The 25,252-nt window shown below is 43.6% G+C and overlaps 1 protein-coding gene across 5 annotated transcripts in view; it reads left to right on the top strand.

Annotated features, from left to right (window-relative positions):
- EML4 (EMAP like 4) overlaps positions 1 to 25,252 on the top strand; it is a 1,387,551-nt gene that overhangs the window by 967,615 nt on the left and 394,684 nt on the right. For all 5 annotated transcript variants that reach the window (XM_069608481.1, XM_069608484.1, XM_069608483.1 and 2 more), the window contains one exon: positions 1,288 to 1,439. In XM_069608481.1, coding sequence (XP_069464582.1) covers positions 1,288 to 1,439 — 152 coding nt within the window. The remainder of the gene's footprint in view (positions 1 to 1,287; positions 1,440 to 25,252) is intronic.

Below are 25,252 nucleotides of genomic sequence, written 5' to 3'. Positions count from 1 at the left end.
CCACATGAGGAGAGTCTATCCCTGGAAAGGAGTGACAGCATCACTAGATTAGTCACAGCAGCCATCAAGAAGGGGTTTCTTTAAAAGCAAGACTTCTTGAAATAGAGATATATTGTACGCATTTAAGGTGAAAATGCCCAATTGACAAAGGTGCGAGAAGCCCCTAATATTCCATGAAGAGATTTTAACATGAGGGGTACTAAAGATATGGTTTAATTTTACCTTTCTCTGTATGTTTTGGTTAGAGCAGTCTGCCAACCATGGCCAATTCTCTACATTATTAGAAACATTCGGAACCTCTGAACCTTCAAACAAGACATTTCTATATTTAGAGCTGTTGTTAACACAAGCAAGCTGCAGTGGAAGTACTCTTGAAGGCTGTTTATAGAGGTCACTATAGAGTATCTTTGTTAAAGGCAAACTTCTGATAATTATATGCCTACGTATTTATGTGTATTGGATCATATCCCAAAGGCAGTAGTTGTGAAACATATGACAACAAGGCTTCCACTATAATCCTCGAGCGAGCGTGAAGTAAAACGCACTCAAAAGTATTTTCATGTTCAAACTCTAGTCAGTGTCAATTGAAACTAAAGATCTAAGAGAAGGAATCCAGCTAATTAGAGCTAAAGCAATTGATCATTTATAAATTATAAATGAACAATTATAATAATCTATTGAAAATAATTTCCTCCAAAGATACTAGAATTCTTTCTAGCAGTAACTTTTTTAAAATAAGATTAATTTACTTGCCACTTGATGGGAACCCCACTTCTGTTTTACATTACTCAGTCGCCAATCTCCTTTGTTCCAACGTTGAGAAAACAGTCACAAGAGTGGTCCCTTTTATCAAGCTATCCTTAACGATGATTGGGGTCTTTATTGGGCAATATTATCGCCCATGGATTTCATGAGGAGCGGGTAGCCACAGAATGCTTCTCAGGGTCCCTCCAGGGCTTGTCCACTGGAATGATGAAGGGCACTCTCCTCACTAAAGCTAATGATTGTTGGTGATTTGTAGCAGTAAAAGGCAAATTCCGTTTCTGAGCTTAACATTTGCCCTTTTCTATGCTTTAGGAATACAGTTTTTAAAAGTATACACAGATTTGATAGAATCAGTAAATATCTTGGTTACAGACAATATTCATGTTTTAATAATTAAACTCCACTGAACCTAACACACAAGTGAAATTGTTTTTTGGTTTGAAATGTTTTAGCTTTCAATTTCTGTATTTGTTCACTACTTATGCATAGGAATTATATTTGTTATTTTCTTTCCTGTTATAGGTGTGTATCAAATAAAAAAACAAATTCGAGCTCATGATGGCAGCGTGTTCACACTTTGCCAGATGCGGAATGGGATGCTGCTGACCGGAGGCGGGAAAGACCGGAAAATAATACTGTGGGATCATGACCTCAATCCTGAAAGAGAAATTGAGGTAAGAAAGTGGATGAACAGTGGCCAGCTGGCCCAATTGACACACAGGCACCCACCCACAACAGAGCTCTTATGTCTGGGAGATCAGGTTGGATGAAATGGCATTGAATACATTAACCTAAGAAGAAATGTGCTTTCGGTGAACTGCATCTCTTCTCCGCAATAGAAATACAGTGGTTTCCAAGAACATTAATCGATTCTGTCTTTTAAGGTGGTTTTATTAGTCCATGTACTACAGCAGCAGGAAACACACTGACAATTTTGACATCTGCCAATGTAGATCTTATTTTTACATGGTATGATGACATTTCCGTTGCATGGCCCAAGCAATGCAGCAATCATGATTGTCGCAAACATTGCTCTGCAGGCTCTGTTCAGGGTTTTGTTCGTTTTGTGGCATAGAGTTAATTAGGTAAGTGTAGGATGATCATAACAAATTAACATGGATTACTCAACAATGGGTAAGGAATTATTTTGCGAGAACTTTATTACATTTTCCTTTAATGCTTTTATTAACCCATCACTGGGGGCCCATTTAAGTGCAGGCTCTATTCTGAACTCAGATGAATGGGACCTTTCTGCTTTGCTCCTTCGATGACTGCTAGGAAATGTTTTCTTTTTTCTGCTATCCTTCTGTAGACTTCAATGGGACACCCTATCTGTTTGCTGTTATCTACATCCTGACCTGACATTTTGGATACAAATAAAGCCCTCAACTTTACTTACCTTGCATTTGCTCACTTTTTAGGGGGAGACTGATCCCTAAGACTATCAGTTCTGGGAGACCCTGTCTCCCATAGTGGAATTCTTGTTATTTTTAACCTGCACACATCACCTTACCGTGAAGTGCAGTTGGAATACATTGTGTCGCTATAATATTTTAGTTTGTAACTTTGATGTTTGTCACAGATGGCCTTAAAATGCTACATATTCTACCATGCTATTCAGCAGTTTTATTAATTTCACAACAGATGGTGGATTGGTTGGTCTCAGTGGATATATTTTCAGCATAAACAGGCAGGTAGTTCAATGAAGGGACAGCTGAAAACAGGGTTTAGGAAATGGTGCTAGGGCCATCCCTCCCTCTTTTTCTCACCTCCCGTGCGATGTCTGCCCAAGCGACTATAACCCCCGGGTATTACTACCGACTGGTAACTCATACTTTCTAGTAGAGGGCTTCTGTTAGTAATGATTCCCTAATACTATGGCTTCCTACACTCCCCCACGGATTTCCTACTTGGCCCTACACTACCGATGGCTAGTTCTGAAAGGGTGGTGTATGTATTTTCTGTTTGATCTTCCTCTCCGTACCCTCTTACTATTCTACTCCTTCCCCTACCCTCCTCCATCCTCCAACCTTCTCTCCTTCATGCATCCTTCTGTCTGTTTCTCCCTTGCTCTCTCTCGCACATTCTGTCTGGAAACATTTTCTTTTTGCAACTTTCCCTCCATCGTTTCCTATGACACCCCGTCCTCTTTGCTCTGTTTTATCCTGTCCTGACTTTTTGAAGGGAAGTAAAGTTCTCTTGCCTTTTGCTCACTTATTTTGTTGTGGGGAAACTGATCAGTCCTTCAGACAATCAGTACTGGGAGACATTGTTTCCATTTTCAATTCTTATATTTTTACAATTGCACCCAGCACCTTGCAGTGCAATGGGGATACTTTTGTATCACCCTAGCTTTTTATACATAGTTTTGGTTACTTGTATATGTGTATAAAGTCAAGCTGGTGGCAGCAGTTACATTTTTACAGTTTTTGCATTATTTTTGGTGTGCACATTTTCGTTTACCGCATATGGCTACTAAATGTTGCTGGTGCCCTCAAATGGCTGTTCCACAAGATTTTCGCTTGTTCTTCGCATGTTGTAGTTTGTCCTTCTTCCTGCCCTCTTGGGTCAGGAAAGTCTGTATAAGGTCATGCACTTAACAGGGGAAGCTGTTGCTTTCACAGGCCAGTGAGTCTTTGTGTGTGTGTGTGTGGCGCCCCGGAATGGGGCTGGAACTGTCTAGCACCAGTCCACATCACTGGTGCCAGAAAGTCTGCTACTGGGGTGGATGTGAAACCAATCGCTGTCCCTGATAGGACAACTACTGTTTGTTTGAATGGTGCAAAGCCTTAACATTGGTGGGTTTGGACTTGCTTCCAGCTCAGATTTTAGATAACAGGAGATCTTCTGCAGCTATTTTTCAGATCTACATTGCAGCCCAAGAAACCCTTGAAGAATAGTAGACCGTTGAATATCCTAAGAGTCCTGACGTGGCCCAGCATCCCTCTAGTGTCAGGCCCGGTGAAGCCCTGCTTCTCTGCTTGATCTCCGAAGACAAAGCAGGACATTCAGCCGCCACCGTTGCAGCGCTGGCCGTAGGTCCTGTTAAGCATGCCCTGTTGGCTGCAGCCAGCAGGGCACAGGCACTTATCTGTGCCTGATTATATGTTTTGCATAAACCTATTGTCACATAAAGCACTAATTAATGCAGTGCATCAGGGTACGTTTTTTTAAAGAAAAAACGTATCACGATCTACATGGAGCTGTCCTGAAAGTGAATGCTCATGTACAAATGGGTTGCTTTGTCCTGCATCCGTATGCAGGACAAAGTGCACCTAATAGGACCAGTGCCTAAACGCCTATGCCATAAGAGGGCGTACCGCTCCAAAGACCCTGATCAGTGCTTTAGCCCTTGGATGAGTGAGACTAACTGGGATAAATGCCTTCTTGAGAATACAGCCCTTCAAAGCCTTCGGAAGTGACCCTGGACTGCCCAGCTCTCTGGCAGGCTACGAGTGTGTGCCACCAGTCACCTTCTCCCTGAATTCCAGCATGCTAACTTCAACAGAACCTGTTCTGGAGCAGCTCTTCTGACTGTGACTGGTAGGGCGCTTGTCGTAGCCTGCAAAGGGTGATCATTGCTAGAACCCTCCTTCCTCCATCCTGTGAAGTATCCTAAGGAGGCCTGAAACGTTAGCCTCTGAATTTCTTCACCAACAGGGGTTGCATCTTGCATTTACGCCCAATCGGAAGAATCCTGAAACCTGCAACTACTGGGCTCCTCATTGGAAAAAAGGGAAGATCGAGCCCCCAGCGACCTCCCCTACGTGAACCATAATGACATGTGGGAAAATCTGAGTCCGGGCAGAAACTTGGCCTTGGTTGTCGAACCTGGCTCAGGTACCCTGCCCCTGGGTTAGCAAAGGGTCTGGACAAAAGTAAATAATTTACCTATCATTGGGTAAATGGTTGTAGAACTTTTAAATAGTTTTAAATGTATCGCCACCGGAAGCCCGTTGCATACTTGTTAAATGGAGACCTCATACCGGTGGGAAACATTGTGTTGGACCCTTTGACTTATGGGCACAAAGCCCCATTGATCTTAGGGCTTGGGCCTATCAAGTTAGGATATTGTGCTTGTGACTTTTTTTAATAGTGTAGGGCTGGTAGTTCTGTGACTCCCTCACCTTCACATGGCTACAACGCTCACCTGACCTGCTGCATCGATCAGTGCCTGCCTTTTCCACCAGGGGTTGGATTACACAGGTAAAAGGCTGTCTGTGCCCCTCCACCTTTTCCAGCACGTTTTTTAAAACAATCTCTGGTCCCTCTGTTGTACTGCATGGCTAGAGCATCGTTTATCTGCTTTGGTGGTGCATTTTCTGGTTTCCTGAGGTGCTGATCACTGTTGGGATGTGGTGAAGGGTCTGGGTCGTCTTGGTGCTCATATTGCTGTTTTTCCCTTCAATGGATTTCAGTTCAGGATTTCGTTTCGCCCTCCAGGTGGATTGTGGAAGATGTGGTTCTAAAAGGGACATGGCTAGTAGATGCACTGGGAGGTTTTGGTGGAAGATAATAAGTAGTACCAGCAGTGATATTTGCGGCATGTAGGGGTGGTTCAGGGACTGGAGCACCATCACCAACTACTTACTGAATCTGAGAACTTAGGCTTCTGTTTTGGTTGGCCCTCTGCTGGAAAAGGGGGAATGAGTGGTGGGGCGTCTTCAGCCTTGACAGGGTCATGCCTCTGCTGCCATCAGCCCATCCTGGACACATTGTATCTGCAACATGGGATGGGGTCAGATTTTTTTCTACCATGCTTTTTTAGTTTTCTACTGTGTACTTTTGCATTTTACCCTATCATGCCATTTAGAGCACCATAACCTCTAAAATGGACATGCCTTGTTGCCTGTCCTTTGGCCATTTTGCCTCTAGGCCTTCTTCCTGTCTGCTCAGGTCTGGAATTGCCATAAATGGAAAGCCCTTTCCCAGGCAAAGTCATGGTGAGTGTGTGTGGAGAGATGGGGGCTCGGTTTGTCTGGACATATTCTACGTCCAAGCTAAAGGGTCTGTTGCTGAGCAGATTTGCTGGCGGGAGGCTGTCCATGATGGGCAGCCCATGTCAGTTTGTATGGTGCAGATCCCTATCATTGGTGGGCTTGGGGGTGAATCCAGTCCAAATCCTGAATAAAAGGACTCTTGTGCCCATTCAACAGATCATTGTTGGAGCCAAGACTCCTACCAAGAAGTAACTGCTGTCAACTAAGGACTACCCTTGCAGTCAACCAGCATTGCCTTCAGTCAGGTCCTAGTGAAGCAGCGTTCCTCTCTGCAGATCTCCAGAAGGCCCTTGTCGGTGCTCTGCCCCCTAGATTGGTGATAAGAACTGGTCCTGACTACTGTTAAGCAGAATTGCAGGCAGTACCCTCTGGGAACACTGTTATACAAACAGGGAACTGACCTTATCCCATCAAAAATATTTATCTTATTACACACACTGTTTTTTCCGTGTGGTGCTCTACGAACAAAATGCTTAAGACTAGTACGCCTATGAAACAATAAATATTGAACCCAAATAATCTGGATATCTAATTAATTTGATATCTCAGGCTACCCCGGAGCATCGAGTGTTGCTGCCTTGGAGCAATAGACAATATATAGAGAAAATTACTGTGATAGCTTAGTGGCTATTTATTAATTGTACAGTTATTGTTTAACAAATAGACACGATCTCCCAAAGGAGCATTTACAAAAAATGGTACTTTCAAAAACAGAAACCATGATCATTAAAGTGCACAGTGAATTACATCGAATAGTATGGAACATACATTCTGGTATTTGACAAGAAATAGACATTTTCAAACAAGAAACCATCCACACAATGTGTAACTGAATCCACAGTCTATATAATGAGTTAAAAAGACAAAGTGAAGAAAAGAAAACAACAAAAAGCAAAATCCCAACACGTCCTGGTTGTGTGTGATAGGGCAAAGCAAACAAATGCGACACCCACCAGAGTCTGATGTATTAGTGGCCACGGCCAAAGGACCAAATGTCAAGTCCTAGGGTTTGGAGCCCAGGACATGTGTGGTTCCAAACCAATGCCAGAGGTCAGGTCCTCCTGGTGACTTGGAGGATCAGCTGGTGGGAGTTTATCAAGAGACCAATCCTAGGTCAACGTCGGTGGTTATATTCCTGCTGATTTTGAAAAATGGGCCGTATAGCAATTACGTGTCCAATAAGACGTTTCGGCGGGCAGTGAAGGCTACCTTCATCTGGACCTGCGGATGTCGCTCTACGTGGGAAAACAGAGCAAAGAAAAGGAATCAGAAGGGGAGAGAGGGTAAGAACAAATCACCCCCAGCATTTCACCAATCTGTACATGCCTCTGGGAACACCACATACAATTACGACTACAGGCATAAGCAAAAACCAACCTTTGGTATAAGTCTGTACCACACACTTTTTGGTAGCGAGCTGAGCAGCCAGGCTTATCCCAAGAGGGAATGTGAGCAGTAGTTGAAGTTACACAGAAGTATCACAATCACAGTGGTTCAAGTAGACACTTAAGCTCAAGGTTTCTTGGTAAAAAATACTTATACATTTATTTACACAATCATTTAGAAAACATTCACTAGTATAAATCAACTTAATATGAAACACCAATACAGTACAGTAACAAACTCTAAGTTGTAGGAACAGTTTGTGCTCCCCTGAAAAAGGAGCCAAATGGCACTTCAAGTACTTTCAATGGGAATAGAAAGACATACGTTTGTACAATGGATTAGAAAACACTTCTGTTAGTCCAATCAGGACAGCCAGATGCCCAGAGGGCACTGGTTCCATTTAGGCACTAGGGCAGACAAAGGGCAGGGGAGTGAAAAACTCCTCCCTGCACTTCCTGCTGCCCAGAAACACTGCAGCCTAGGCAGTGGCAAAATGCACACACATAACTCCCCCTCCCAGAATGGTAGAAGAAGGGCTAACAAAGAACAAACACGCTACAAATGTCGAAAAAAGAAAGGAGCCACCATGTTAGTACATAGGTGACCCTATTGGACACAACCAAGACTGTGAATACGGTCTGTGGTACAAAATAGCACAATAGTTGGTAGAAAACGCCCACTGCCACCAGCCATAACTAAAGGGTTGTCTATGTGGCTAACTTGTCACATGAGCAGAGAGAATGGGGATACTAGGTATCCCCTTGGCAGTCCACATACAGTGGTGTGTGCGCCAATCTCTGAGTGTAAAGTTTTAAGAGGGATACACGGTATCCTTGCATCCTTAAGAACAGTAGTAAGGAGAAAGAAAGAATCTCAAAGGAGAACCCAAAGGGGTCCCAGCAAAACTGCCCATAAGGAGCTGTGTGCTGCAAAAGATAAACACAGATGCCTTAAAAGCGATATGGAAGAAAGTAGACACCATAGTAAAGGTGAAACAAGAACAGAGTGCCAAAAGACAGAGCACATAGGAATGAATGAGTGGAAAAAGGCTCCACTCATTCAGGATATAAAGAAAAAGGTCCAGAAGTCCAACAAAAAGTGCTAGCCATATCACTAGGAGAGGGGATGAAGCACACAAGTGATAAATCACCCTAACATGTTTTGATGAGATTGTGTTCTCTTTAGTGAGGCTTAATTGAAGCTCACTGGAAACTGACACATTTAAAAAAATAAAATGTGTTGTCTTAATAGTCCATAAGGCTACCAGATGAAGGCAATCCAGTGCCCCAATTTCTCCACTCCACCGTGAGCTTTCTTACCCAGAAAGAGTCAGTGTTACAGACTGGTGGTGGCTATTTACTTATTTGGTTGCACCATTGTTGTGTGGGCTTTAACTGCTATGGTAGCCCCCTGCTCTCTAAAAAGGAGACTAGTAGCTATTTTGTGTTATTAAAGGCATGCAGCTTAGCCATTTTCTGTGCCATTTTGATTACATGAGTGCTCACTCTGAGCTCCCAAATACCCCTTTGTGTGAAAAGAAAACAGTTTGGTTGGGCGATTGTCTGCTGGACAGCTCAACACAAATGTCTTTGTAGGTGTCCATGAAGAATGAGTGGGGATGGCCTTCACTGAATGTAAGAATTCCAAATATTTGCAAGGTGCATATATTACAGGCTGGTAAGTGTAATCTTTCAGAATTATAGACCATTTTATCAGACTGTCATAGCGAATATTCACCAAGTCCACGGCGGCCAATTGGACTTGGTGAGACTCATTGTTCCCTTGAAGATCCACCTGTAATGGTATTCAATGGCCCAATACATTTTAAAGGAGGAAAGTGTAAGGCCTGCACATGTGGTACCACAATATGGAGGCCCCCAAGACAGCATCTGAGAAGAAACTCCACTGTAGAGATCCTGAACTTGACGATACCTCTCCAAAATTCCATACTAGAAATTTCTGGAGGTGCTTTGACACCAGCAGCTGGATAGGTTTTGTTTCCCTCGTGGATAGGCAAGGTCAGCAACTAAAGAACCTGATCTCCAATGGACAACATACAGACCCCAAGTTTAGGAAGGTGATCACTTAGAAGAGTGCCGGATGAAAAAAAAATCCCTCAGAGTAGCACAGACTTCAACATTGCCAAGAGATGCCAGGTCAAGGAGCCAAAGAAGTTGCAGTCCTTTACCGGATGGGCAAGGACAGCAATGAATGGCGAGTCCAGGGTCCCCAGAGAGGAACTGAGGCTGAAGAAAGCATTTTGCAGCAGCTTCAGGACAAAGTCTACACAACAGTGACCATATCAATGGTCACGGATCAGTTAGAATAGCGTGCAGCATAACACACCATTGGGGGGTCTGCATGCCAGAAGGAAAGTACCAGGGTCCTACTATAGATATCAATAATTTGAAGAAAGTATCCAGGCTCAATGAGGGCCATCATTTAAAGGATGCAGTGTTCCAATTGCAGGGTCAAATAGCATAGGCAAGACCTGGAAGTTGTAGGAGTACAAAAATGCCTTCAGAACAACTGCCTTGCTGGAATGCTCTGCAGTTTTCTTTCTGGCCATAGGTCAAGCATAGTTTCACTGTCTGGTTCTGTAGAACGCCAGAGATTATGGTGCAGAGCTTAGTCATTTTACTCTGGCAAGCCTTGTTCCTTCTGCTTTGGGATCGAATCCGAGCCGTTGACAAAGTACTTCTTTTTAGGTGAGATATTCATAGTATTGGTAACTCTTCCTGACCTGTGTCAACCCCAGAACATTTTGCTTTACTGTTGGATTGCCTTTCCTTATACCTCTGTGAGTGGGAACCGTTTTCCACACTCACAGAATCTTTTACTCTTTTTATGGGTGTCATTTCTTAGACTCTCCATAGTATGTTTTAAAACTTTTGCTCCATAGTCATCTTCTTTGACAACATTTTGGCAATAAGTGCCTGTTGTTGCTGGGTTGCCTTTGGGGCTCCCCTTTTAACCTTTTCTGGCTAACATTGAGAGAATTACAGTTCCCAAGGGTAGAAATGATCTGTGGATCCCTTCTACATTTTATTTGGTGAAACCAGCACACCCCACCTTATGTGGACAGCTGGGGAGATGCAATGTATCCCCTTTCACACTAAAACTGTAACAATTCTATTAAAGGGACAAGCTTACCTTTAATGGCTGGTGGCAGTGATACCTTTTACTAATTCGGTGCACCTTTACCGCAGGCTTTTTTCACAATTACAGTAAAGGCACCCAAGGGTGCTCGTTTTACTAAAATGGCCCCTGCCTTGTTTTTTTTTCACAATTTTAGTGTTTCTTGTCCTTCCTTCTTTCCCCTGACATCCAGGGCAGGAAATTCCTTTGTGTGATTTTATCTTTGGTGGGAGTCCCCTGGACTCCCTTCCCAGGCTCCAGTCTGTCTGTGAAGACAGAAAGCCAGGAAGGAGTCCAAAACTCAACAGCCCTTTGTCTTCCTACTTGCCTGAATGGGGACAAATCCCAGTGAGGCGCTGGCTGTCCTGATTTCCACAACCAGACCACCCCTTGTAAAATGCAGGGAGAGAATGCAGAAGCTGTGTGCTGTAATTCCTGTTAAATACTCCGAACCTGGAAGTCGACCGCTGGAACTAAAACCGAAGAGAATGATGAAGGAAAAGTGGCTGAGGCGATTTCCAGCGACCGGAGAGCCTGCTGTGTAACATGAGCCTGCTGTAGGCCTTCCTTTCAATCGACCGTGGGACTCCGAAAACGACGATGCCGACCCAGAACCTGGTGAGACCCAATAGACTCAAGAAGACCTGCATTTTGAGCCATCCCACGCCAGGCTGCGACCTTGCAGGATGCAATACCCCAATACCCTGGGATCTCAAGCCATTGTGCGGTGCAAGGTCTTCCGAACCTCGCTGAAACTTTGTGGGCCTCCTGCTGGATCTCCAGAGACACAATCAAGTCTGAAAAGTGCCCTCGCCAGAGTGCTGGATGTTAGGGAGAATTCTCAGAAATTTACTAATTCCCTTCACCTTAGAGACCCCAGCAACTTTGCTGGATTTTGAGGACTTGATTTTCCTTAACCTGTAGAAAGGGAGACCGTTTTCCCACTCTCTCATGTATTTTTATGTGAATTCTACCTCTGTGTTTCTTTTGGTTGTGGAGTCTGACAAACTCCATAGGCATCATCTTTTACAGTAAAGTGAAATTGAATTTACTGACCATTGTAACTTTTTAGACTCAGCACACACTATCTTACAATAGAGTGCTGGAGGGGCTACTTAGTATCCCCTTTGTTTAGCTTCTCATGTAACATTTTTATGTTTCCCTTTTGTTAGGTAAAGTTTGTATGCAGTACCCTCTGGGAACACTATACACAACTATGACTACAGGTGTAAGCAAACCAACCTTTGGTAGAAGTCTGTATTACCCAGTTTTGGTAGCGTGTTGAGCAGCCAGGCTTACCTCAAGAGGGGAATGTGAGCAGTAATGATGTTACAAAGGGGTCTACAATCACAGGTGTTCAAATTAACTCTTACACTCAAGGTTTCTTTGATAAATACTTATTAATTTATTTATCTGTCAGTTATAAAACATTCATTAGAAGGAGGCAATTATATAATAACACACAAATATACTTCAATACTATTTCAGAATACTTTTCAAGAGAGGTAGAAGGCAAAGGTTATTAGAACATGAAAGGTTGCAATTATTCTTCGACAGTGCAGATACTTTGAGTTCACCAGAAGATTCAATTCAATAGGCTAGGTCAAAGTCAATGGGCTAGTCTTCGATAGGATAAAGCAGTTCTGGTAGTTAAATGGAAAAGTCTCTGCACAAGTTCTTGGAAGTAGTTTGTAAAAAGGAGAATCATATGTTGAGTCACAAGCTGATTAGGCATGCGAGTTGCAAAATTTTCAAGTACTTTCACCATGAGAGGTAAGTTCTCCGTCTTGTTTTACAGTACTTTACAAAGAAGAAAAAGGGGCAGCTGATGACTTCTATTCCTGGCAGTTCCTGCAGATCTCGCTGTTCCTGGGCCTCATTCGTGGGGGCAAGAGGGAGGACGTCTGGGGACTCGTGCACTGCACTGGGACTGGTCAAAAGCTTGCAACTGGCAAACTTCAATTTCAGTGTCCGTTTCATGTTTCAGCTACCGCACTGGTAATAACTCTGGTCCTGGCTGTCAAGGTGGACTGTCCTTGCTTCTGAGGTCCCAAACTCAACTGATGGGGGTCAGGCTTGGTCGGTCCGACGGCGTGGGAGTCTGAAGGATCTTCCAAACATTTTTGGCCAGCTTATAAGTAACGCACACAGTCTGGTGTCCCTCTCCCTGGCTATACCTTTTCCTGCAGCACTCTGAGGAAATGCAACCAGCTCTGCGATAGCTGTCCAGGTGGCGTACTTGGGAGTTGATTGGTCCTACCAACTCAAAGGGGTATCCCTACATATCATCCCCACCAGAAATATCACTGTACATATGGTTGTTTGTCTCGCCATAGACGATATTTTTTGGGGGGCGAATTTGTGGGAGCAGGGGTTGCGGGGGTGTCCCCCACACATTTAAAAATAGTGCAGGGGTTTTTCCCGCAGGGTCCATGGCTCAATACCGCCACAAAAATATGACTATATTTTTGTATCTCAATATTTTTGCGGGGATATTAACACATGGAACCCTCAAAGGGAGAAGTCGTCCTTTGCAGGACTTTTCTGTCGATGTGAACTTGGCGATTCAGACCTGCAGCAGGGCTTCACTGGGCAAACCAACGGTCCAGGAGTTGCAGCAGCCTTCCTCTTCAAGCTCTTCTTCGGTTCCTTCGTTCCAGTGGTCGACTCGGCCTTCCAAGCCAAGAGACACTCCTTTTATTCAGTTCTCTCCCATTCATTCCAGCCTAGCTGCCACTCACCCAGCAGGATGGCTGTCCTTGCTGGACAGTCAGCCAGCCAATCATCACAGAGTGCATTTGGGTCTCTTAGGAGACTAAGCACAGGGAGTTTCGGGCACCTCTCTCACTTCCTGCCTACCCCAGACACTCTGGAGCCAGAGGCGGGCTTCACTCCTGAAGGCCGCCAAAGGCGAATTAACAAAGAGACCAAACCTGGATTGGCGCGCAGAGAAAAACTCTAGAAGAACCTTTCCACAAAGAAATGGCGAAAAAAGATGACCAGTACCTGTTTTAACAAAGGAGGCTCAGACGCCATCTGAAAAACATGGCTCCCGAGATTTAACGTTACCAGAGCTAGGAATAGTTTGCGGTCAGGAAAAATCAAGTTAGTTCATTGTAAAACCACTGCCACCAGCCCATTCTGAGAGGAAAACTGTTATATGAGTATCTAGACATAGGGGATACTAAATAACCCCTCCAGCACTCTATTGTAAGATGGGGTGTGCTGGGTCTAGGAATTTAAAAGACTAGTAAAGTTAATTTCACTTTATTTACTCTCGGAAACAGTAGTTTATCCCAGAGAACGTATTTTAACATTGGGAAATCTGAAAGACTTCCCTGTGCCACTGCACTGAGGTGCTTTGTGACGCAAATGAAAATGATGATGCCTATGCAGTTGATTAGACTCCATAACCAAAGAAAACACAGAGGTAAAACACATATCAAAATACATGAGAGAGTGGGGAAAAGGGTCACACACTCTCCAGGTAAAAAAATCAAGATCTCAAATCCAGCAAAGTTGCTGGGGTCTCTAAGGTGAAGAGAATCGTCAAATTTTTGAGAATTCTCCCTAACACCTTTCCTTTCCTCACTGAATGGCTGGTGGCAGTGGTTTTGTTTGAACTACCATGGTATTCATTTACCGCAAGCTGTGTTCACAGCAGCTGTAAAGCAACCGCGGGAGCCATCTTTGTCAAAATGGCTCCTGGTCTTCTTTTTTCGCCATTTCTTTGTGGAAAGGTCTTTCTTGAGATGTTCTCTGCGTGCCAATTCTGGTTTGGTCTCTTTGTTCATTTGCCATTTGCCTTTGGCTGGCTTCACAAGTGAAACCCGCCTCTGGATGCAGGGTGTCTGGGGTAGGCAGGAAGTGAGGGAGGTGCCTGAAACTCCCTGTGCTTAGTCTCTTAGGAGACCCAAATGCACTCTGTAGTGATTGGCTGACTGACTGTCCGGCAAGGATAGCCACCCTACAGAGTGATTGACAGCTAGGCTGGATTGAATGGGAGAGAACTGAATAAAAGGTGAGTCCTTTGGCTTGGAAGGCAGAGTCGTCCACTGGACCAAGGAACCGAAGAAGAGCTTGAAGAGGACCCTAGAAACAAGGAAAGTCCATCTCGACAGCCAGGAACCGCAGTGTTGCTATTTGCGGTAGACGCAAGGAGCTGAAACACTGAACAGCCACTGAAAGTGAAGTTTGCCGGTTGCCAGTTTTGACCGTCCCAGTGCCTTTCATAAGTCCCCGGAAGTCCTCCCTTTTGGCCCCACGACTGAGGCCCAGGAACAGTGAGATCTGCAGAGTTGCACAGGAACAGATGTCATCAGATGCATCTTTTCTTCATTTCCAAGGTATTGTAAAACAAGCTAAAGAGAACTTACCTCTTAATTTCGAATTGCTTTGAAACTTCTACAACTCGGCCTAATCAGCTACATTTGATTCTTCTTTTCATCAAAGACTCCTACGAACTTGTGCAAAGACTTTTCCATTTACTTACCAGAAGTGCTTCATCCTATACAAGACTTTTGCCCATTGACTTTGGCCTTGTCTATTGAATTGTATGACTCTTCTTGGGGGATCTAAAAGTATTTGCTTACTTAAGAATTTGTGATCTCTTGTTGTTCTAATAACCTTTGCCTTTTACAAATTCCTAAAAGCATTCTGAAAGCCACAGTAAGCTATTAATGTCCCCAGCACCCTAGTTATTGAAGTTACCTGTGGGTGTAGGTTGTGTCTGTGGGCCATCCCAAAAGGGTCTTAACTAGTTTAAAAACTTAGTGTACAATATTGAAGTGTATTTGTGTGTTACTAGTATATTGCACCCTTCTAAATAAGGCTTTATAACTGACTGATAAATGAATAATTGTTTATGCAAGAAATCTTGAGTGTAAGAGTTTATTAGAATACCTGTAACTGTCAATCTTTGTGTAACTCCACTACAGCTCACATTTACCCTTCTTGGGATAAGCCTGGCTTCTCAACATGCTACCAAAACTGTGTAGTACAAGCTTATACCAAAAGTTGGTATGCGTATACCTGTAGTCATAGTTGTTTGTAGTGTTCCCACAGGGTACTGCATACAAATCTTTGCCTAACACTGGACCTTTGTAACAACGAGAATCCGACCAGCGATATTTTGTCTTCTTCTGTGCTCCTGAAAAAGGCGCCAAATCCACAGAGCCGTGAGGAAAAGCTTGACTAGAGCCTTCCCCATTGATCTCTGCTACAAGGTCCCTTCTAAGGTCATGTTTAACGTCACCACCACAAGGAATCCCCTGACCGGATTTTTGGCAGCAGTTACTGAAGTCCTCCTGCTGCAAAATATTCTTCTGCGCTGGGGTACTGTGCTGGATTGGGTATTTACTTACCCTAAGTCTCTTGGGATTCCTATGTAATTTTGGGGTGTTTTCTGTGATTGGGAGGCATCTGGTCCAGTTCACCCAGGCTCACTTCTGGAATACCCTTAGGGTGTCTTCTGTGAAGTCCCTGGACCCTCAATTAACTCTAAAGTAAAATGCTCACCTGCTTGAACAGTCTTCCTTAGGAACTCTGACTTTTGCTACTTAAGAAACTATCCTGACACTGCCTGTTGGACACTAGACCCTAGTGACCCCCCTTCTGCCATTGAGAACCCTCATGCTCCAAGAATAAGAGAAAGACTTTTAAAGGACTGTGCCTTTTGCCCAGAAAAGGGAATGCCTGTTTAAAAGTTACTTACTGGGAAAAGAGTTGGTTGGTAACTGTAACTCTGAGAGTGAACAGTTACAAAAGTTCTTACTTACCTTAAATGTGTGTTGCACTATTCTGAAAAGTACATGTAACATCTTTTGTTCCTTAGAAACTGTTTCGCCATTCTAACAGAAAGTAGATGTAAGGGTATATTACTCACCTGTGATTTGGTTGTACCTCTTCCCAAAAGTACTGCTGTTGGTTTCACTGTATTATTCCTGTTAGGATAATAGCATGAGTGTACCCCAACTGGGTCTTACTTCCCCTGACTTGCTGTTAGCCTGTCCAGAATAAGTCTGCATTAGGTTTTACCTACCTAGAATAACTGAGTCATTCATAAAGTGTAACATTGGGTTTTGCTTTCCCTTGTCTGTTTTAGACAGACACAAAACACAAAAAGAGCCTTAGGTTTATACCTGCCTCAAATTGCTGATAGCTCCTTGCAAAGGTATATGGGTTTTACTTACCTTGAGTTAGCTGTGTGCCATCCAAAAATAAGTTACAAGAGTTACTGCTGATCTCAAAAACACCTGTAATTTAATATTACATACTTAGGTTTTACTCACCTAGTATGACTTTGTGTTATCACAAAAGTAGTTATAGTTTTTTTTTTTACTGTATCTAGAATACGTTTTCCACTATTCACAAAAACGTATATTATTGTTAGGGAGAATTCTCAGAAATGTTCTAATTCCCTTCTACCTTAGAGACCCCCAGCTCTTTTTGCTGGATTTTAGGACTTTTAATTTCTAACCTGGAGAGAGTAAGACCCTTTTCCCACTCTCCCAGGTATTTTTTCTGTGATTTGGACTCTGTGTTTCTTTTGACTTTGAAGTCTGACAAACTCCATAGGCATCATCCTTATGAAGTGACACACAGCACTATCAGTGCTGTGACACAGGGAAGTCTTAGATTTCGCAAGGGTTTAAATACCTTCTCTTGGATAAACTACTGTTTCCAAGAGCAGTGAAGTTAAATTGACTTTACTTACACTTGTAACTTTCTAGACCCAGCACCCACTATCTTACAATAGGGTGCTGGAGGGTTTACATAGTATCCCCTTTGTGTAGCTTCTCATTTAACATTTTTATGTTACTCTTTCCTCGATGAATGGCTGGTGGCAATGGCTTGCTTTTAACTACTGTGGTGTGCATTTACTGCAGGCTGCGTTCGCAGCTACAGTAAAGAACCCAAGGGTGCCATTTTCGTCAAAAGGCCTGGTCTTTTTTCGCCATTTCTTTATGGAAAGGACCATCTTAAGATTTACTCTGCGTGCCAAACCAGGTTTGGTCCCTTTGTTCGTTTTGTGTTTTGCGGGATTCACGGGTGAAGCCCGCCACTGGCTCTAGGGTGTCTAGCGGGGGCAGGAAGCAAGGGAGGTGCCCAAATCTCCCTGTGCTTAATCTCCTAGGAAACAGAAATGCACTCTTAGGTGGCTAGCTGGCTGGCTGTCCGTCAAGGACAGCCACCCTGCTGGGTAACTGACAGCTAGGCTGGAATGAATGAGAGAAACCTGCATAAAAAGAAAGACTTTTTGGCTTGGAAGGCAGAGTCGATCACTGGACGAAGGAATCCGAAGAAGAACTTGAAGAAGACGCCTGCTGCAACTCCTGGACCGTTGGTTTGCCCGGTGAAGCCCTGCTACTGTGCTGAAACTCCAAATTCGTATCGACAGAGAAGCCCCTGCAAGGACAAAGTCTACCTAGTTGGTGGGACCGAGCGACTCCAAAGTAAGCCACCTGGACATCCTCTCGGAGCTGGTTGAAATTCCACTGCAGTTGCTGCTGGAACTGAATAGCCAGGGACAGGAACACCAGATTGTGTGTGTTGCTTTTAAGCTGGCCAAGAGCTCCAGGAAGAGCCTCCTGACTCCCAGGAAGCGGGACTGACCAAGCATGAGCCCCCTGAACAGAGTGCAGGACCCCAGATGCAAGGAAAGCCCATCTCGACAGCCAGGAACCGCAGTGTTGCTATTTGCTGTAGACACGAGGAGCTGAAACACTGAAGTGCCACTTGTTTGAAGATTGCGGGTTGTGGGTGGTGACCGTCCCATTGTAGTGCAGGAGTCCCCAGAAGTCCTCCCTCTTGTCCCGAGAACTGAGGCCCAGGAACTCCAGGATCTGCAGAGCTGCACAGGACCAGAAGTCATCTGCTGCCCTTTTTCATCAACCTAAAGGTACTGTAAAGTCAGAGAGAACTTAATTCTTGTTGTGCTACCTTGCTTGTCCTCATTGGAGACGTATCTCAGTTACTCTGGTACAGTTGCTTACAGCTTCTTTACCTCACAAGCCTAACCAGATTGTGGCCCTACTTCTTCTATTCTACCAAGACTTTTTAAACATTGGAAAAGACTTTCTATGTGTTTTGCCTTCCTTCCAGGAAAAAGTTAACTGACTTGCATTGGGGGGGGGTTGTTTTGAAAGTACTTACCTACTTAGGAAAAACTGTGTGAATACTTGTTTTATTCTGAACTCTCTTCTCTTTAACACTACTCCCAAGAATATTCTAAATGCAACAGTGATATATTAATGCCAACAGCACCCTAGCTATTGAAGTCACCTGAGGGTGTAGGTAGTGCCTGTGTGTCATCCCAAATGGTAATTGCTGATTTAGAAAACAAAGAGTGTGTATTTTTGAAGTATATTTGTGTGTTGCTTTATATTTTTCCCTTCTAAAGAAGGCTTATTCTAACTGACTTATAAATACATTAATAATTGTTTACTCAAGAAACCTTGTGTGCAACAGTTTATTTGAATACTTGTCACTGTGAATCTCTGTGTAACTCCCTACAGCTTACATTGACCCCTCTTGAGATAAGCCTGGCTGCTCAACACGCCACCAACCTTTGTAGTACAGACTTATACCAAAGGTCGGGTTCCTATTGACATGAAGTCAGGGTTGTTGTAGTGCACCCAAAGGGTACTGCATACAATCTTGCCTAACAGTAGCTAGACATGTTAACTTCTTCAGGCCGTGTAAATAGTATTGGCAGGTGTCTTGACCCACGTTTGAATTATTTTGCTGCAACCTTTGGTGCTGTGGGCTTAGAAAATCAAAGATGGCTGAAAAGCCCACACTTGCGCCAGAATCCAGGAAAACCGTGCAGTGTTGCGCAAAATGGTCACCTGACCTGCCACCCACCAGTGCCGGCGTGATGGGCTACACACAGAGCAAAAACCAGTGCAAAGAAAGATGGTTCTGTTCAAAATCGGTTTTTATTAATGTCAAAAATTGCTAAGATCGTGGGCACAAAACCACCAAAAGGATCTTCTTGTTAGGTGTTCCACATCATTTACTGCAAGAATCCATACAAATACAGTATCAGCAAGAATCATATGCTATCAAGCTAAATCTCATTTTAAAGCTATTGATGTAAGGGCAGCTGTCAAAAGTGGGTGCAGTACCGTTGTTCACCACTGCCAGAAGCCGGCGTTTTAAAACCATACTATTTTTGAAAAGTCAACAATTGAACTCCAACTATGCCGAAGAAAGACTTGCTAAGGGGTAGAGACAATGTAAAACTAGATTCTGAAATGACTTGAAGGAAGCAATTGTTTAATGGATGTATTAAAAATGTGGGTTATATTGTAAGAAAAGACAAATTGTAAAATTGGTGGCAGAGTTAAAAAGTGTTCCCACACTGGGATCAGACAGATTCCACACCTCCCCACTGAACAAAAGAAGCTTACTTCTGCCCCAAGCCAAGAGATTGACAAGTTGGTGTGAAAAGGAACTGGGAGTGGCCCCCTGGACTGGGGCTCTGCTAGTAGGAAAAACCAGACAAAGGATGCCTTCAGCTGAATAGAATATGCTGATTTGAGGTGTAATTGTCAACAGTTGCTCTGGCAGGAAAGCATGTGACATCTGACTCCGCCAGCTAGGGGCGGGCCAGACTGGGTTGTGGATTTCATATTGCACTAAATGTATGTTTTGTTAAATTGCTTATAAAATATTGTATGAAGCTGCCAGAAATGTACAATTTGGAGATCCTTAATATGAAAAATGTACCTACAATTTGAGTCTAAACTCAATTCCGTCCGATGTTCTAGGACCGAACCCCGCAATATATTAATGCTGTAGACACTGTATTTATGCTAGAGACATGATAACTTCTATTAATATGCTCAGGGAGAGGGTACAGGTCTGTGTAAATTTTGAGGAAAAACCAATATGGCGAAAGTCACAAAAAAACGCAAAATGTTGTTATTTTTGAACCCAAGCTCGTAGAAACATGGGCCTCGAACCGAAATGTACCTTGATCAATCTATGATGTGTATATGTAATTTCAACAAATTCTGTATCTGGGAAATGTGTTTTGGGTAAAATTGATTTTCTAAGTGAAACCAAAGGGGAGTGTTCTTTCTGTATGCCATAAAAATGTATGCCATAAAAATGACAATGAATGACACAACTTAGTTCCCCAGTGAGAGCCCAGAGAATTCTGTTGAAATTACATATACACATCATAGATTGATCAAGGTTGGTCTACAGTTAAGCCCCGTTGAAGACGTCTTATCTGCATGAGCACACCAGGCCATGACTCATGGTCATCACCTGTAGACTCTGCATGGTACCCACAGGGAATATCCTGCTTCCATGCTGTGTGTGGGGGGCGGGGAGGGTAAGACCTCAAGCCATGCCCCAGACACATTTTCAATAGCCTCAGACTTCCCCAAGCTGAGCGTGCTAGTGGGGCATGTCATGCAACATTGCCCTGTCCCCATAGTACCAACGGGGCATGGCCTGTGGCCTTCATCTATGCCTCAGACACAGTACTCCTACTCCAAATAACTGAGAAAATGCCCCACAGGTGCTGCATAGTCCTGCTACTCTTTTCCCCTCAGGACTGCACACATTGGTGGTGATATCAGTGAACCCATCAACCACGCCATTTTTTATGTCATGAGCAGTACTTGTCTGGGAATTCTTATTGAGACCAAGACCAATGTTCCCTCTAAGCTGTGCGCATGTGCGCTTGCCCAGCTTCCTTCTGGGTGCCGCTCAGAAGATTTTTAACAGCGCACACAGGCAATTCTCACCTATTCAAAAAGATTTCATGAGTAACAGGCCACAGTAATTACCTGAAATTTTCTTTCTCTTAAAATAAGAACTAGTCTTGATATTCTGCTCATTTTCATTACACTACTATGCAAGGGTGACCGTAAACACCTAAAATCCCTAACAGCAACTAATGTGAAAAACTGGATCCATGAACAGAATAATCTAACCAAGATATCCCTGCACACCTTAACCAAATAATGTTCCGTCCCCATCCATGACTCTTAAACTTGACTCTACCACAATGTTACCTTATGACTTTAACTTCTGCCCCAGAACACATTAAGATACTACCAGACAACCTGGACTCTTCCTCCCTTGGCTCAAGGTTAGCAGACGTGTACCTGAATAACGTTCACACGCCAGAATTTCTGTTACTCATTGTGCCTTACCAAAAGCATCACCTACACTATACAATCAAGCTGCCAGCTCAAATATCGGATGACTGTATGTAAGCAGGCTACCTGGTTGTGTAACGTTATCCCATACTTCCTCTACTTTGTACACATGTCACGTAAGTGCTTTGAAGCGGCCCCCTTGCAAGATAACGCAGTATAAAACTCAAATATAAATTTGCCCGCTAATGAGTTTGAGAAGACAAATGTGATGCTCGGCGTCTCCTACTTTAAAATAACCCTTTAAGTGGAGAGCAACATTGTAATATCATCTACATAGCCTACAAGGGATAATGGACATGGGCTATGCCTGGGATTACTCATCCATTGTATCGGGGTATCGGATATTCAGACAGGAGAATGCTTTTCACACAATCTGCATCGTTTCCAAGTGTTCTGAGTTCCTTTGGGCATGGACTTTCACACATTATATGGTAACTCATTGCTATACAGAAACGGTTTCACTGAACATTGTGTAATCCTATACAATGATATGAGGGTGCTGTATGCTGCAAACAATCTTGTATGCACTGTAAAATAATTGTGTACATGCAGAGTCATGACATTCTTAAAATGCACATATGTTGAGGCATTAAATATTCCTTGCTTGCAATGTATTGTGAGTCTGCAAATTTCCCACTGGGTTTTGACTGCTACAATCCCTCACGTTTTACAGTTCTCTATCAACTAGTATTGGACGCTAGCACAGGGGCCCAGGAAAGGTATGGGTGGAAGAGCACAGGTCATTATCACTCCTTGCGGGTGATGAACAAAGCAGCACATTTCAAAGTCAGAAGTTTCGGCAGTACACTGAAGGAAATGTGTTGCATGTTTGCTACAGGATAGGAAAGCCTAGTATCGTCTAGACAACAGCACCTTCTTTTTCTTTCTACGCTCAGCTGCTGAGGGCTTTTCAATATAACCATGTGTTCTGTGTGTATTGTCTCTAGCATCCCCCTGCATCTTAATTAACTGATAACAAAGAATTACAGAAGAGGGATCCATAGTTACCGAAGAAGGCACTCAATCAGTTGTATCAATGATGAATTGATGCTATTAACCTACAAGGCATATATATGTGATTGTCTTCAACAAGGCTCCAAAATAAACCTCAGTATGGCTCTTGTTTAATTTTTCCTAGGCTGTGATACGGAAGGGTGGGCGGCAAAACTATAGACTTCATTATGTGCCCTGTCATTTCACTTCCTGTGTCAGGGGTACAAGCAGAACTCGAATCAGATTTTGCTTCCTACTTGGAGTCAAATGATTTTTCACGGAGTAAAAAAGTAATTTACTTTGCCAATAGGGATATTTTCTGATTATTAAAAGATGTTCTTCCCTTTAAAACTACTAATGAGATAGAGTTCCTACCCATGCTGCTGGTCACTTATTCAAAAATCAGTGGTGCTTTGTGGGCTGAAGCAACAATATGTTCATTGTTTCTTTTTGTTAGGCACATTTTCATTTTTTTATGGAGTAAAAATTGATGGTGCATACGTCTCTTAGCTGTAGTCTGGTGCTACCACTACCTACAGGAGAACGTAATGTGGATAGTAAGCAGAGGCACAGGAATTTTTGATCATCATATTCTGAGGTGCAGTTATTCTGATGCAGTAATCATCCTTACACAAATTATTAGAAGCATGTTCTTCTGGCTCTTGAATTACTTCATTAAAGTGGCACTTGAACTCCTATCAGCATGTTTTTGAGGCATTGCTTTTAGTTGCCATTAATCCATTGGCAAGTGTTGTATTCTGTCTGAATTTCTTGACAGCCACATCAGTTATGACAAGATATATGTGTTTTCTAGTAGACATGAGAGATTTTCCATTGGCATAAAATGTTTGCATGGTACTGTGGCAGAAATTGAAGTCTTGGACTGGTTGATGAGTTTTCTGTATGATCACATATGACATATTTTATTTTAACCTATGTGTTTGGAAAAAGTGTTTTAAGCTTTGTCAAGAATTGCAGTGGCTGGGAAGAGAAAATTCCTTTTCCAACTCTCTTCTGCGATGGCAGTTAACAAAATATGCACACTCACATGCATGGGCAGCTGGGGAGCAGGTGTCCGTGGATCTAGGTCACCAGGCCCAAGCCCCGCCCACCTGGTGCCTTCCTCGGTTGCTGCTCTTTTTCACCATTTAGCAAGCCCCTCCCACCTGGTGCCTTCCTGCTTGCCGCTCTTTTGCCTACCTTAGGAGCCCTCCAGCTTCTTTTCCTTTGCAGCTGGGGAGCAGGCGTAAGTGGATCTAGGTCACCTGGCCTAAGCACCACCCACCTTCTTAGCCCTGCCTCTTCTTTCCTGCTCTTAACTCTTAGATCAAGGGTGTCTATTGCCTGGGCGTCCAAAGTAAAGGGCAGTCAAAGATAGGGCAATTCCTGTTTGGACAAGGGTGATGCAGGGTCCGACCCCCTGCTAAGACAGCAGGTAAGCATGCACCAACATATGTTTAGACCCTCTGTCCCCACAGGCCATCCCCACCCTCTCTGGTCCCCCTGTGTTGTTCCCTTGTATCCCCCCCTTCCTGCACACAGGAGTCTGTCCTGATACATTCTGGTTTCTCCATCACCGCCTTGTGGCCAATGCTGGATTTTACTTTTATGGACTTCATTGATTCACAGTGTGTCACCGTTTCTCAACTCTCATGCTGGACTTCCTTTGCATCTTGTACTCATGGTGGCCCTGAATCATGCTGTTCCCATCTTCATCTTGTATCCTGGCTTGCAACATTACATGTTACTACTGACTTCTGCAATTGTATTCGCTCTCCGCTCTTGCATCTCCACTCTTTTTGACTGTTTACTCTCTGTTCTCTCCTCCCCTCTCCCTTTTCCTATCTCCTCCCCGCCTCCCCTTACTTTCTTCTATGCACTTACTCTATCAGAATTGTCCCTGGACCTAGTATGATAGCAACCTCGTCTGTCGCTCCCCGATCCCCTTACTTTCCCCCCACCACCCCCTCCATCACTATCTGAAACGTTGTCAGGCCTAGTATGATAGTCGCTTGTTTTGTACCTCCCCTCACTTCTGCACCCCTCTCCCTCACCTTTTGTTTTCCTCTGGCTCTACCAGAAATGTCATCAGTCCTAGTACGGTAGTCGCCTGTCTGTTTCCTTTTCCTTCCCACTCCCCCCTCCATTCCTTGCCTATGTCTTAGCACTTGCACTATCTGAAATGTCGTCAGGCCGAGTATGATAGTTAATTTCACATCCTTACTGTTCATGGCCTGTAAGAATGTCGTATTTTCCCTTATTCCCTCCCTTGCCTTGAAGCGCTTTGAAACACATTGTGTGTAGGCGCTATATAAATAAACTATCATATCACAAAGTGGCTTACCTCATTAGTCAGTTGCGCACATGGGTAATAATGTGTGCACATGGATAATAATGTGCATACAACAGCCAACCAATTCCGCACATAGAGAAAAATAATTAGAGGGAACATTGACCAAGACCCATTCAATTTTTGCCCTGATGAGTCGTCCAAGCTGTCTGAGAGGACCCAGGTCTCTAGGGACCCTGGGCGCCTGACACCATGTTACCCTCTGTGAGTTAGCTCTGTGGCTTCACATATTGGTGGCAAACCTTGCGAAATTCTAGTGAGGTGCAGCCTGCTGTTACCTGAATTGTTTCTACCTAGATGTTGGGCAAGATGTTCATATCTATGATAAATCTTCCTGACCTGTGTCAACCCCGGAACGTTTTACTTTGACTAGGTAACTATTTTACCTTGTCCCTAAGTGAAGGGGAATCTTTTTCCCTTCTCACCTAGTCTTTTACTCG

Source organism: Ambystoma mexicanum, chromosome 4q (genome assembly GCF_040938575.1).
Source record: "Ambystoma mexicanum isolate Mex_15411 chromosome 4q, UKY_AmexF1_1, whole genome shotgun sequence".
Taxonomy (NCBI): domain Eukaryota; kingdom Metazoa; phylum Chordata; class Amphibia; order Caudata; family Ambystomatidae; genus Ambystoma; species Ambystoma mexicanum.
This window is presented reverse-complemented; position numbering and strand designations above follow the sequence as displayed.